Source organism: Lepidochelys olivacea, assembly GCF_965140295.1.
Source record: "Lepidochelys olivacea isolate rLepOli2 genome assembly, chromosome: 17".
Taxonomy (NCBI): Eukaryota; Metazoa; Chordata; order Testudines; family Cheloniidae; genus Lepidochelys; species Lepidochelys olivacea.
Genome location: NC_140427.1, coordinates 4,881,946 through 4,897,208, shown reverse-complemented (window position 1 = coordinate 4,897,208; position 15,263 = coordinate 4,881,946). Strand labels below are relative to the sequence as shown.

At 39.3% G+C, this 15,263-nt stretch overlaps 1 protein-coding gene across 1 annotated transcript in view; it reads right to left on the bottom strand.

Annotated features, from left to right (window-relative positions):
* Positions 1-14,931, bottom strand: part of PPM1E (protein phosphatase, Mg2+/Mn2+ dependent 1E) — a 115,570-nt gene extending 100,639 nt beyond the window's left edge. Inside the window, exon 1 of the mRNA XM_084650658.1 lies at positions 14,578-14,931. Coding sequence (XP_084506784.1) covers positions 14,578-14,861 — 284 coding nt within the window. The 5' untranslated portion in view covers positions 14,862-14,931. The remainder of the gene's footprint in view (positions 1-14,577) is intronic.
* Positions 14,932-15,263: the final 332 nt, after the last annotated feature.

Genomic DNA, 15,263 nt, shown 5'->3' with positions numbered 1-15,263 from the left:
GGGAAACAAAAGAACACATTTGTAGGGTAGGAAAAAAGAATGATGGTTGTAATCTGTTTCTCATCGTTCCCCAGTAGCTTGCAGTGCAGCATAAAGAGCCCCTCTGAAGACAGCCCTGACAGTGGTTAGAGTGCATCAATAGGGGGATAAGAGGGATAGGGAAATATCAGAGCCACATGTGACCCAAAAGTAATATGGTGATGGGGAAACCCAGCGATCTTGCCTCAGCCTAGTAACAGGTCAAAGAAATAGAAGCTAAAGTAGGACAGAACCAACATCTGATGCCTGGACTGAGTGGAGGGAGCCTACTATGAAAGAATTAGAAAAGGTTAGCTTCCAGAAGTCTCTACACATTTCCTATGTCCATTATACTGTCAGGCAGGCAACCACTCCATGAAGGCAGTAGGGAAGGAAAACAGGCAATCTCCTTTTTGGGGCTCTGTGGAACTTAAAGGTTTGGAACCTCTACCATTTATTGGTACTTTGGGGATTTTACTATATTTGTGAACACTATGGGTACCATATGTTTATCTAGAGTTGTGGCATTAGCCTATTCTTTCGTCCCCTTTCTACTTTTTTAATCCTAACTCTTCTTGGTAGCTTATTTTTATATTTAAAAACAGTGGCTTTGAATGCTGAGCACTGCTTCCTTAATGCATTCATCTTCCTTTCTGTGCATCCTCAACAGATGTTTTCTGTGATATCTACCTCTGAAAGGAATTTGCTTGATTTTTAAACAAACTATCCAATTTTAAACTTTGGTAGGCAAAGCCAAACTCTTAAGTTTAGGGAATCCTAGTGGCTGATTTATTTCCAAATGCATTTGTCAAACTTCAAGTTAGAGATTATACTGAATATATAACAGAAACAAGGAGCAGCACTATCCCGTGCATAATTTCAAGTGCACAATGGAGTAAATATTTAGTTACAAAAAGTACACATTCTAGGAAGGGGATATGAACTGAGGGAGAGGTGTTGTTTTTTTTTTTTAAACAGAATTGTTGCTACCAGTGCCCCATATTCCAGCCTGCCTCCTCTGGCAAGGAAAAATAGGTTTATTCCTGGAAAAAACAACATTTGTCACCTGCATGTTCTGAACTCTGTATTCCATTCTGAAGGAGTACCACATTTTTAAAACAGTGTACAAATTTTGTGATGAAGGGGTTGTTAGATCAAGCCTTCAGGTCCACAAATAAATAAATAAAGGCTACACAAGCTGTTGCTTGCGCCCAAATCTATGTATGCACTGGTATATCATCTCCAAAGTAACTGCAGTATTTTAAATAATGGAGTTTCTAGGTGTCAGGTGACACTGCTTTTCATTTCACTGGGTGCTTTTTTGACTAATGTATGCTTGACTTCCCATTATTTTCCAAGGTCATAAATAAAAGGATGACACAAAGAGAAAAGGATTTTTTTAAAAAACCTAAATAAAACACACAAAATATATGCTCAGCACTTAAAGTATTTGCAGGAAAGAGATCCAACAATTGTAAGCATCAGGCTTTATGAATAAAACCACAGAACTGAAAAAAATATATAAATATTTAACTTTTCCCCTGGCAAATGTTGCTACTTAAGGGCTTTTTGCAAATGTGTGCTCCAGATTTAATTTCTTGTGCCATTATGTAGTAAATAGGATGACGCCATCTTCAGAACTTTTGAATTACTAAACAGAATAGAATTTGAAATGGAAATGTTGTAAGTAAGGGAAAGATCAGAGCTTGGAATCCAAAACAAAAAAATAAAAAAAAGACTCTAAAGTCAAGGTAAGGGATGAATTTAATATCTTCTCTATAACATATCTTCAGCTATGAGCACATTCATAACTACTAACATGCCGTCCAGTGCCACAGCAGCAGTGTAGAGGTGGGAACTACAGTAGAACCTCAGAGTTACAAACACCAGAGTTAAAAACTCTGGTCAACCACACACCTCCTTTGGAACCAGAAATACACAATCAGGCTGCAGGAGAGACATACACACACACACAAAATATATATATAAACAAATACAGTACAGTACTGTTAAACGTAAACTACTAAAAAAGTAAAGAGAAAGCAGCATTTTTCTTCTGCATAGTAAAGTTTCAAAGCTGTATTAAGTCAATGTTCAGTTGTAAACTTTTGAAAGAACAACCATATTTTGTTCAGCGTTACGAACATTTCAGAGTTACAAACAACCTCCATTCCCGAGATTCTCATAACTCTGAGGTTCTACTGTATGTTGCTTCATCAGTTTTCTGAAGATATTAATTTAAAGTTATAGTTTCAAATACAAAACCAGGTCTAAAATAAAATCTGTACAAAAACTTACATACTGAGTTTCAGAGAAACAAGGTGGAGAGAGACCAGAAGACCACCTCTGCATAGCAAAAGCTTGTAGCATCCACCAGATGTTGCTCCGATAAAAGATATTACCTCACTTACCTTGTGTCTCTCAGATCCTGAAACCAACAAGGCAACAAAAATATTGAAAGGATATTGAGTCTGCTCATTTTGATTATTAATAAGAAAACATTTAACAGATAAATCAGACAATAATTAAAATAAATGAATTCTGTGCTAAATTTTAAATAATATTTAGGTCACATGCAAAAAAACAAATCAGAAACGTGTTTTGTGTTTATGCATACTACTATATAATGCTGGTATCCCATCATGTAGAAAGTGTCTTTTAATTCCTTATTTGGACTCCTCCCCTCCCCCACAACACAGAGGTGGGTTGGAAAGTATTTTAGGACATTCAATAATCCTTTAGAGATCAATACCTAATCCAGAGAAAACAGTTTTCTCTCTAATCCCAGGAGATAGATTTAGAACTCAATTTGTTCTTTGCTCTCTGTTTTCTATTTCTGTTTACTAAAAAAGGCAACATATGTCAGCACAGCTATCAGTGTGGAATGCCTGTTTTACAGAATTTAAGATTAAATGCATGTGATCTGAAATGACTTCATTTTACAGTTCATACCAATATCCAAAATTGTTATTCTAAAACTAACATACAATTAATTAACAAGATATTAAATATTTTAAGTGATCATTTGGGTCATTTGTAATCAGTGAAATTGAAGAAAGGTTAACACCAATCAGAAAAGCTTAAACCATTTCAAGTTTATTCTCCAATGAACAATGCACCAGGGAAGAGGATCAGATTAGTAAATGCAGGTTCACTTCTCCTTTTCAGCTAACAGCCCGGGGTATACTCTGGGCCAAATTCTCTGTCTCTGTCTGAGGGGTTGGAGCAAATGTGGTTGTATCGCAGAGCTTGGCTGTAGACGATGGATCGTGTGGTGTGGAATTGAGGAATTCCACCATGATTTCAACAATTTCCATCCCACCATCAACCTCAGCCTGGTCCAGTCCACACAAGAGATCCACTTCCTGGACACTACAGTGCTAATAAACAATGGTCACATAACCACCACCCTATACCGGAAACCTACTGACCGCTATTCCTACCTATATGCCTCCAGCTTTCACCCTGACCACACCACACGATCCATCGTCTACAGCCAAGCTCTGCGATACAACCGCATTTGCTCCAACCCCTCAGACAGAGACAAACACCTACAAGATCTCTATCAAGCATTCTTACAACTACAATGCCCACCTGCAGAAGTGAAGAAACAGATTGATAGAGCCAGAAGAGTTCCCAGAAGTCACCTACTACAGGACAGGCCTAACAAAGAAAATAACAGAACGCCACTAGCCGTCACCTTCAGCCCCCAACTAAAACCCCTCCAACGCATTATTAAGGATCTACAACCTATCCTGAAGGATGACCCAACACTCTCACAAATCTTGGGAGACAGGCCAGTCCTTGCCTACAGACAGCCCCTCAACCTGAAGCAAATACTCACCAACAACCACATACCACACAACAGAACCACTAATCCAGGAACCTATCCTTGCAACAAAGTCCGTTGCCAACTGTGTCCACATATCTATTCAGGGGACACCATCAAAGGGCCTAATAACATCAGCCACACTATCAGAGGCTCGTTCACCTGCACATCCACCAATGTGATATATGCCATCATGTGCCAGCAATGCCCATCTGCCATGTACATTGGTCAAACTGGACAGTCTCTACGTAAAAGAATAAATGGACACAAATCAGATGTCAAGAATTATAACATTCATAAACCAGTCGGAGAACACTTCAATCTCTCTGGTCACGCAATCACAGACATGAAGGTCGCTATCTTACAACAAAAAAACTTCAAATCCAGACTCCAGCGAGAAACTGCTGAATTGGAATTCATTTGCAAATTGGATACTATTAATTTAGGCTTAAATAGAGACTGGGAGTGGCTAAGTCATTATGCAAGGTAGCCTATTTCCCCTTGTTTTTTCTCTCCCCCCCCCCCCCGACGTTCTGGTTAAACTTGGATTTATGCTGGAAATGACCCACCTTGATTATCATGCACATTGTAGGGAGAGTGGTCGCTTTGGATAAGCTATTACCAGCAGGAGAGTGAGTTTTTGTGTGTGTGTTTTTTTGAAAAAAGGGGGTCGGGGGGGGGTGAGAAAACCTGGATTTGTGCTGGAAATGGCCCACCTTGATTATCATACACATTGTGAGGAGAGTGGTCACTTTGGGTAAGCTATTACCAGCAGGAGAGTGAGTTTGTGTGTGTGGTTTTTGGAGGGGGGGGGGGGTGAGAAAACCTGGATTTGTGCTGGAAATGGCCCACCTTGATTATCACACACATTTTAAAGAGAGTGGTCACTTTGGATGGGCTATTACCAGCAGGAGAGTAAGTTTGTGTGGGGGAGGAGGGTGGAGGGTGAGAAAACCTGGATTTGTGCTGGAAATGGCCCAACTTGATGATCACTTTAGATAAGCTATTACCAGCAGGAGAGTGGGGTGGGAGTAGGTATTGTTTCATGGTCTCTGTGTATATAATGTCTTCTGCAGTTTCCACAGTATGCATCCAACGAAGTGAGCTGTAGCTCACGAAAGCTCATGCTCAAATAAATTGGTTAGTCTCTAAGGTGCCACAAGTACTCCTTTTCTTTTTAGTTTAATAAAATATTTAGCTGAACTGTTCAGGAAAGTGGGATGGGACAACTCAAGTGAAAAATCCACTACTCCATAAATAGAAGCCATATCTACTCAGAATATACCAGTATTTCTCTATCAATATTTAGATACGTAGAACTCTCAACTCCTCTACTTTGCTCAATGTACAGGATTTATTATAATTCTTAGATATCTCATGCTCAAGAGAAGAAAGTAACAGTAGTACAAGGATTACTTATATTGTAAGCTCTTTGGGGGTGGAATCATGTTTTGGCATATATTCATTCAGTTGCAAGCCCAATGAAGCCCTGATCCCTGATTAGGGCCCTTAGGGACTACTGCAATAAGAAAACAAAAGGTTAACAGTAGCTATAGTTCAATAATAATATTTAATATTCTGATGATATACTGTGCTTCCTATGCACAGGATTTGGGTTTGAACTTTTACTTCTTAGACAGAGAGAAACAATGTGCTCATCATTCCTGCTTCCATTAAGGACAATGACAATATTTCTAAAGATTTCAGTGGGAGAGAATTGAATAAAAAGTTTGGAATTAGGAAAGTTACATAAAATTTGTTGCATTTCCAAATCATTTTGAATGGAACGAACATCAGTTCCTACTTTCTCCCTAATTTTCAGGTCACCTAAAAGATTTTTTAAATTTCTCTTTTTTAAAAAAAAGAAAATGAGAATTAAAGTATTTTAATGAGGTTGTATTAACATTATTATCCAATTATAAAACTGTAAGGACTAAAGATCTTCAATTCCAAACCAATGAGTAATGTAACAAGAACTTCTTCCATGCCAATATGATACACTTGGACAGGTTAATTATAGTCTCCTACTACTTCCTCTGTAGGGAATTGGGAATAAGAAAAGTGTAACTATTAATTAAATACCAGACTAGATCAGTTTCTGGCCATTTATCCCTTCAGGTTGGGGCCGTAGGGGAAGAAAATCCATCCTGGAGAGAAACACTTATAAAGCATACTGTACAATATTCATAAAACTATAGTTAAGGGTCACCTGCCACTCTCTTTTTTAAGGGGTTGATTTGTACCTCCGTAAGAAACTCTTAGCCTGAGGGGACAGCAGAGCCCTAGAGTTTGGCTAAGGAATTAAGATGCCAACTCTTATTCTGATATGTTGCTTTTCTTTTTAGTTAACACATCACTTTGGAAATACAGAGCCTATACAAGCTGGTGTTCTCAAAGGAGATGAAGAGTTCCAATTCTTTACTGTAAATTACACAGCAAGAGAAGTTGAACTTGCATTAAATTTGAAGTAATGAATTTATTGGATTGCTCCTTAAAGGAAAAAGGCCAACAAAAATACTGTAAAGATTTTGCTATATGGGGTCTGGATCTTAATATTCCTAATTTTATTTGTGGAGGGCTGACCACTAATGTATCCAATCTATAGCACACTTCTCTTCCTATAATAAAATCTGCTAAAAAAAGACAAGTATAAGTGCTTCCCAATTCAGACTTGCGTAGACTCAAGCAAGCTTTTCTTATGATCAGAGGGTAACCGCAAAGTTTACCAGCCAGCTTTTCAATCCTGCTGGATCACTGGATATCTAGAAGCTTTCCATGCAAATTTCAGGACTGATGAGCAGTGCCAGAGCTTGAAAACCTTGGGTTGTTCAGTCATTAGTTGCCTGCAGCTAGGTTTTCCATTCAGTAGAAACATGAACAGAGCTAATACCAAAATCTAGTTAACTTCTTCAATTTCAGTATTAATTATTGAAGTACCCAAGGGCAGCTATTTTCCTTGCCATTTCTAATTTATGATTCTGGTGTTTACTTCTCTACAAAATGCCTTATTAGAACCAGGTGTAATTTTTTCTTCCTAGCGAAGTAAAAAAGGCACAACTGAAATATTTTTGTACAATTAGCTTGCAATCTGCATTCATGTTATAGGATCACTGAATATCTTGTAATGTTAAAGCCACTAAAATATCTGGATAGTAATATTTCAGTTAAACAACAAGAGGCAGACTATTACATTATAGTTTATGACAACAATCAGGTATATTTTAGTAATGTGTCATGGATTACTAACTTGTAAGCAGACATGTACCTTATACTGTCCTGGGACACATTATTTTTATAACCTCTCACATTACATAATCATGATAGTATTGCATAAGACAGTCTGTAACATGGCTCAAAGAGCTTCAGATCTTTTAGAACCCTAATTCCATATCATCCAATTTTTAACATTTTTTTCTGGACAACTACAATATCACAAAGGAGAAAAACACAAAGTAAAACACAGAGGAAAAAGTGACCTACAAAAGCAAGGATAATTTCTCAGTGACATTGGCAATACAATTTTCCTACATACTACAGCCACTTTTGCTTTTAGTGCAATCATGTGAGCAGTTTGGCAGAAAAACAGTAAGAAGACACGCACACTCAGAACAGACAGTCATTACAATACTTATTAAAAGCGCTCTGGAGGTTTAGCTGGAGGGTCAAGAAAAAATCACCTAAAATCCCTCCTCAGAATTACAACTGAATGGTCTATTACTTCTATGCATATGTGGGGAAGTACCTGCAGAACTGAAGAGGGCAAATATAATCAGGACTTTTAAAGTAAAAATATTCTGGGCAAACAAGTGTTTTATGCACAAAGCTGGAAACACAAATCCTTTGGAGGAGTTATTTCTAATTAACAGTAATAGTAATTAGTAATAATACAATGCACTTTTATTGAGCTTCTCAGGTGAAAGGCTCTAAATTCTTAAATTAATCCTCATAACTTCCATAAGAAAAGGGCTATCTAAATAAACAATTCATTCACTAGTGGTTTGATATGAAGTATCTGTTTTTAACAGTACAGAAAAACACTACACAGCAGTTCAAGACAGGAAGTGTACTATATCTAAGTGAAACTACAGGGTAAATTTAGGTAGGAAGAATACAATTACTTGGGATTTGGCCTGGACATCTGAGTTAAAAATGCCAAACTTATAAAATCTTGCTAAGGAATCTTTAAAGACCACAAGGAATAAGGCTCAGTCTTCCTTCATTCAAAAGACAGAGTCCAAAGAAGTATTATTTTTGAGGCAACGAGAGCACTCAGTTGGCTGAAGATTTTTAGGTGGTTTATAATTATATATGACAAAGGGTGACTGATAAGCTACAGGATACATCCACACACATTACCTCTTAGTAACTCCTCTTAGTTAATGATATTCATGTGAGACTTCAAAGGAGAATATATTGCTTGCTATAGGCTTGATTCTTCTGTCAGTACACATTCAAAATCCCATTAACTTCAATGGGAGTAACAAGAGTTAGACACCTACCAGATACTTCATATCATGATTCTTCCATCACAAGATGCATAAGGTTCACTCCCTAGGTTTGCTGTATTATCAGAAGCCTTCAGTAGAGTAATTGGCTTATAATCAATTTGTGACCATGCTCTGTTTTTTATGGGTGATATTATCAAAAGCACCCGAGTCCCTTGAGAGTAAACAGGACTTCTGCTCCTAAATCACTTTTAGAACTTTTGAAAATCCCATCCCATATCACTAAGTCCTTACAAAATGGAAGTTTATCTTTCCAATACTTAACTCACTTTGAGCTGATGTTCCTTTTTGTTAAAATATATCTAATTTTGATTAAATTAGAACAAGTCTTCTTATAAAAAAACTCACATTTTTATAAAAAGGAAAGAGGGAAGGTTTGATCTGGAGATATTTTGGTAGCAACCCCTAGAAAATATCTCATTTTACAGGGCAAACCCCCTCCCCGCGTACAAATTTAAGGAATGTGGACATTTGGGGTTTTAATGAGGAAACTCAGCCCAAATTTCAAGATCAAAGAAATACAATACTGTACCCTCTGTGTCATATGGCCATCAGAAGGATATTCTGTGTTGTATCTCCCTGTATGAAAATGATTTGACACAGATATACCAAAACTACTGAGGCTGCAATCGCTAATATTGCCTAAATGTTAAGCAGAAATCTTCCTAACCTCCTTTTGAAAAAGTAAACATAACTTTCTACAATCCTTATATCCATGCTTCATTAGCTCTGTTTTGAAAATTATAATCATCACTGTAAATACAACCTATTTGCAAATAATAATAATTTTCAAAATAAATTAATAAATTGTGTCCATTTCTAAAAGGTTGTGGGAAACCACAACACTTACTGTCAAACCTAAGGACAAAGTTTCATTAGGAGATTAAATTAACCTCTCATAAAAGAGAAGCAGCAGTTCTCAATTAATGAGAACACTGAAGTTTCAGTTTCCTCCCAGTTCTTCTGTCTGAGACATTGTGATTTCGCTCCAAGAAAGAGCAGAAGTTCTGGTATTAAAATCATGTAGATCTCAGGGTATCCCGTAGAGGCCAAAGGTATGTGCATGAGGTCCTAGTCCCCCACACCAGTTCAGGGGCCTCACTGTTGCTTCCCCATGACTCCCTGTCACTGTTCCAAATCCAACCATTCTGACAGGGTTTTTCTTGGCAGCTGCTGTCCCCCACAACTCTCCTTAAAAGTCCATTCCTGAGCCTGAAAGGGGCTCTAATCAAGAGTCGATACAGCCACAAACCTCCGGTGTTTCATACTCATCCAACAGTGCAGTAAACTGAGGGAAGTTAAGTAACAACCAAGGTTATAAAGTAAATTGGTGGCAGAGCTGGAAACAGAATCCAAAATGGTGTTGACACTCAGTCTCTCATTCTGCAATCAACAGACAATTCACAACACAGACGTAATTGATATCCACCGAATCCATTTACTGTCAGCACATGCCAACATCATCATCATTTCTATTCTAAAACCAGGCAAAGGATTCAACAAACCACACCTTAAAAAAAAGGAACAGTGTTCCTTTTGTGTCATTCTTTTTGTTGAACAAGATGGGTAACTACTATAGTTGTATTTCCTACTACATTACCTGTATTCAAACACTTTATTGCAAATGCGTGGAGGCTTTTTATACCATCAATAGAACCTATAGTATAGAACAGGAAGCCATAAAACAGAAGAAAATGTCTTAGTGTACCACAAACATCTGAACAACGTGAAATGCTGAAATATCTATAAGCTTGCCATGTAACTATCTAGGATGACTACAATAGATATAAGGATAATAAAATATTGGTTAATATTACATCAGACAGAAAAGAAAACAACATCTGTCCTCTACAGCAAGAGAGATGTACCTTTATTTATGAGGTAAGAGATAGCTGGAGATCACCCCTTCCCATGGGGGTACATTTTCAAAATGGCTGCTTTGAAGTTTATTTTCAAAACAGACAGTTGGATGTAAACTAATATTAAACTATAGAATGTATTTTTCTGTGTACTTAGTAAGACCCAAGATCTTTAAAACTGAAATTTTTAAAATGTCTGTAAAAATGGTCACTGTTTATGCTGTTTGTTTACAGTTCACGTTCACTCAGTCCAACTTGAACAATTAAAAACAGCTAAGTCAAACTGACTTTCTAGTTCTTGGAGTACTAACCTCATGCTGCAATGTCTTGGTTGCAAATATTGCATAATAATATTTACTTTTGGACAAATAAATTGCACTCAATTAAATGTTTCTATTGATCTTAGGTTTTCTAAAACTTTGTTTTTGTCAATCCTAAACTTGGGGTCTAAACTGTCCCAACAACATCCCTTTAATGTTCACTAGCCACATTTATACTTTTATCTTCTGCAAAGGAAAGTAAAGCGATAATGCTTACATGTTTCCCTTTTCAAGTTAGAAATTGCAATGAACGTTCTGTGTACCTCAAAATGACTGTTTGGTCATTGTCAATTTCAAGTTAAATGGGGCCTAAAATTTAGATTTTATAAAAACATTCTTTTACAGAAGTTAAGACTAGATAAATGCTTCTATATTTTTAATTCCAATAAAACCACTGTTTTTTAAACAAATTTAGAAACAGGGCATTACACCATTAAGAACTTGAAAGTGAAACAAAATATAAACAGAAGTGAAAGTGACTACCAAGATTATTATTGTCCAAGCTGAGAGAAATGCAAAAGCACATAGTGACAGGTCAACTGGATTTTTTAAATTCTTTGACTTTGAAAGGCATAACAGCAACATTTGTTCTTTCCAATGACATCATATGACTTTTAAACAGACAACATCTCTTTGTCTGTTAGAAAACCGATCCTTCACTTACTGTTGTTTCTAGTTCCTTATTCAAGAATCAGACTAGTATTTTGTATTTAAAGTTTGACACAGGAAGTTTTAGAAGGGCATGAGATCATTTTCAGAGGCCTGATCCTGGACCACAGAAGTTAATGGGACCTTTGCCATTGACTTCAACAGGCACAGGATCAGGTCCTAGAGTCTGTTTCTCATTTTTCTCTCCTCACCCCACCCCTCTACCCACTTTACAAATATCCATTTATTTGCTTTTATAGTACAAACTTTCTGTTGTTTTAATGATTTGTGCAGGTTTTGACAGGAAATGGCTTTACAAATATGTGTTGTATATTTTAATAAGTAGTATTAAGATAGTGAATGCTAATTTTTTTCCTATACACAACTTATTGTTACATCTAATTTTAACCACTCTTCCTACTAAAAACTTCCAGAAAAGGTCAGACTTAAGGCCTGATCCTGTTCCCACTGAAATCAACTGCACTGTTGCCATTGATTTGAATGAGAGGAGGATTGGGACCTTAAAGTTTATGATTTGTTCCTATGCAGAAACTTTTCAAAATACACATTTTACACAATCAACAAGCAGTTACATAACAGAATATGAAAATGGATGAAGGCTTTCAAAGCCACCATTCCAATGCATGCTTCGAAAGAGTGACTCCTATTAGATTCTCTCCCTCTTGTACCTTATCTTCTACTGCTCAGTTTGATGTGCATCATTCAGAAAGTGAACAGTACACATATAAAGATTACATACATCAAATTTTCCAAATATATGGTGTGTCTAGAAAGAAACTGTGAACTGGAAATTTCAAGGAGAAATGTAAAGGTAAAAAACAGCAGAAAATCAAGAAACAGGAGCTCTTCTGAGGCTGAGCTACATAGTAAGGTAAAATTGCTAGACTTTGTCATCACTGGAGGTATGATCTCATTTCTGAGCCATGCCCTCTCTAATTAAAAAAAGAGCAAAGTAGGATGCTTGAAATAACTGAAAAACAGCTGCTGAATTTTGCACAGTAGTGGGTCTTGACTGCATATTATGCAACCAGTCATTTAACTACTATACAGTTATAGTCACAGAAAATATGCCTTGACAAAATATACTTCCTTGACAGTGAGACAGCAGTAAAACATCACTTAATTTTTATTTTCACATTCAATTTAAGACCATCATAACCATTTGTGCCTGTGAGTAACTTTACTCAAATGAATATAGCTACTCATCTCTGTAAGCAATTGCAGAATTCAGCCCTTAGCTTGCAAGTGGAAATCATTCGACTTTGGTTTGTTGTTTTATATACATGTGCTTGTTGAAAAGAATCTTTGGGTTTGTTTTTTTTTGCTAAGAAACTAAAAATGTGCCACCTACATCTGAAGACCATTTAGTATTACTTGCCCTTATTTCATATGCCATCATCACTTAAGAAAAAGCTATTTCAGTCATTTTAGTGCTCGATATTTAATGTAAATCATATTTAGCTTGAGTGAACACTTTGAGAAATTGCTTTTTTATTTATTTTAAATGCTGTCTTACATAGCCGAATATACAATAGCTATAAATCTACAGTTATGGTTGCATAATCTAATACAGAAATTTCATTTGCAAAAATTGGAGGTTTAACAATTAAAACTGAGTAAAACCTCTTCAGACAGAGGACTATTGCAATAACATAGTCCCTGTACTCCCTTGGTTTTGAGGCAGATGCTGCCTTCTGCTTCATGAAACAGGTAGCTAGAAAGAGATTTTGCGCTGCCATCACCAGAAACAAAACTACACCTATAAAGCAGTTCATTCTGAAGCCCATAAAGAGATACACAAAGGTGAAAAATGAGCGGAAGACCAGTCCAGGATCGAGAGATCCTTTCAGAATGTTTTTGCTTAAAACTCTTGTCTGCTGAGGCTGAAAAGAGAGACATACAAATTGTGCTATAGAGCCCAATTCTTCAAGCACTGACTTAATGGAGGAATTCAAGTGTAGAGGGGCTTACAGAATTGGGCCCATAATAATTTTGTTAAACTGTGTTTATTTCTACCAAAAGGCAAATAAATCACCTGTTCCTATTTCTCACATCCTATTGAGATTTAATTTTCCTTTTTCCCCCACACACAAGTCTGGCTCTTAAAAAGATATTTCCAAAATGAAGAGAGGACTTTTCACACCCTTTCTATCACATCCTATGAATTTGCTAGTGTACTGAAGGGAATGACTCTCAGGGAGGTAGTTAAGAGGTGTGTGAATGGAAAAGCTTTGTCCTTTATGGTCCTCATTCTGCTGTCCCTGTCATCCACAAATGCGGAAGGCAGATCAGAATTTAAGAGAAGCGGATCATGTAGTTGTAAAACTTGCTTTTCTCTCTCTCTCCTTTTGTGTGTGCGCGCAATGGAGTAACACCTTTCATTAAAATTATCAGCTCAATGTCAGACAGCTCCCCAGCGTGCTGTGCATATTTTCACAGGTTCATTTGTCTCCTCCTATAGCATCAGTTTTAAAAAGATTCTTTTTGAAAGAAATACCATTAACAACCATGCCTATTTCAACCCTACAAAGTCAAACACAATACACAGCACTGGTAACTGATCTTTAGGTTTCAGTCCACTGACTTTTTCACACTGAGAATAGGTCCCATGTGCTTTCCCTTTATGGTCTAGTCTTTTACAAAGCACAGATCTGGAAACTGCCTCTGCCCTGCACAGAACACAGTATACAGTAGGTGGCTTTTCTAGCTCTCTGGCTGACAGTACAAATAGCCCCAAGATCAGTAATAGCTTTCTCATGGGGATTTCTCCTGATGTTGCTTGCCTCTTGGTTTGTAAATACATTGCCTCTTTTTTCCCCTTGCATTAGAAACTAACTTCTTGGCAGCTGATTCCACATTTACAAACCTTCTGTTAGGAACATTCAGTTTCAAACCTCAAACAAGACGCCATGGCAGAATCCCTTCCTGCTCTGGCACAGGTTCATAAGATATTATCCCCTTACCCAAGCTGCTCTATAGACTGATGCCCACGGCTTCAACTCGCTCCCTGTCCCAGCATGATGGAAGGAAAGAGACACAAGGAATATGGGGGAGAGACAGGGCAGGAAGAAACCGGCATGGGTCTCTCACTGCTGACCTGTCCTAGGCATCTCAACACCAAAAGTGGCCTGTTCCCAACCCTTTCCCCTGTGGAGCTCTACCACTCACTGCCCTCCCTGGTCCCCCCTTTCCTACTCTCGTTACCCTCAAAAGTGTCCCTTCCACGCCATGCCCACTCTGCCCTGGTCCCGCTGCCCCTTCCAGACCCCACCCGGTCTGCCCAGGTCCCCCTCAGCCCCTGTCCCGTCTGCCCTGCCCCCCCCCGCAACTCCCCCAGGCCCCCTCAGCCCGGTCTGCCCCCCCGGCCCGGCACTCACTACTTGTAGAGCTGCTGCAGGCAGAGGTCCAGGCACTCGCCCTCCACCTCCTCCTCGATGATGTGCTCGGAGAGCGGCCGGGGCAGCGGCGGCAGCGGAGGGGTGGGGGGCTGGGGGTCCGCGGCGTCGCTCTCCTCCGTCTCCCCGGCGGCTGCCCCTTCCCCTTCTGCCCCGGCAGCGGGGGGCGAGGGGGCCGGCTCTGCCCCGAAGGGCCCTCGGAACTCGCCCAGGAAGAGCTCCAGGAAGCGGCGGTAGGTCTTCTCCTCAGAGCCGCCAGCGGCCATCGCTTCGCATTCCCGGCTGCCTGCCGGCGGATCAGCACTGAGCCCGCAGAGAGCTCCCCGCCCGCCGGCCGGCCAGCCTCCCTGCGCGCGCGCTCCTGAGCCGGCCCCGCGGGACCGCGCACGCTGCGGGGGCGGGGTGGGCAGCGGAGGGGGAGTCGAGGCTCGCGCGCCGCGCGGGAAAAGGAGCTGGCGTCGAGGGAGCTGACGGGGAAAGCGCCACACCGAGGGGGGGGGGGAGAGACAGACAGGACATGGGAGAGCACGGACGTAGAGAGAGCGAGGCTGTCGAAAGAGGAGCAGAGAGGGAAGAGCGGAAGCTGGTCTCTCCAGTGAAAAAAAGGGAAGGGGAGTAGGCAGAGAGATGGATGGACGGACAGACAGACAACAAGCTCCCCACAAGCG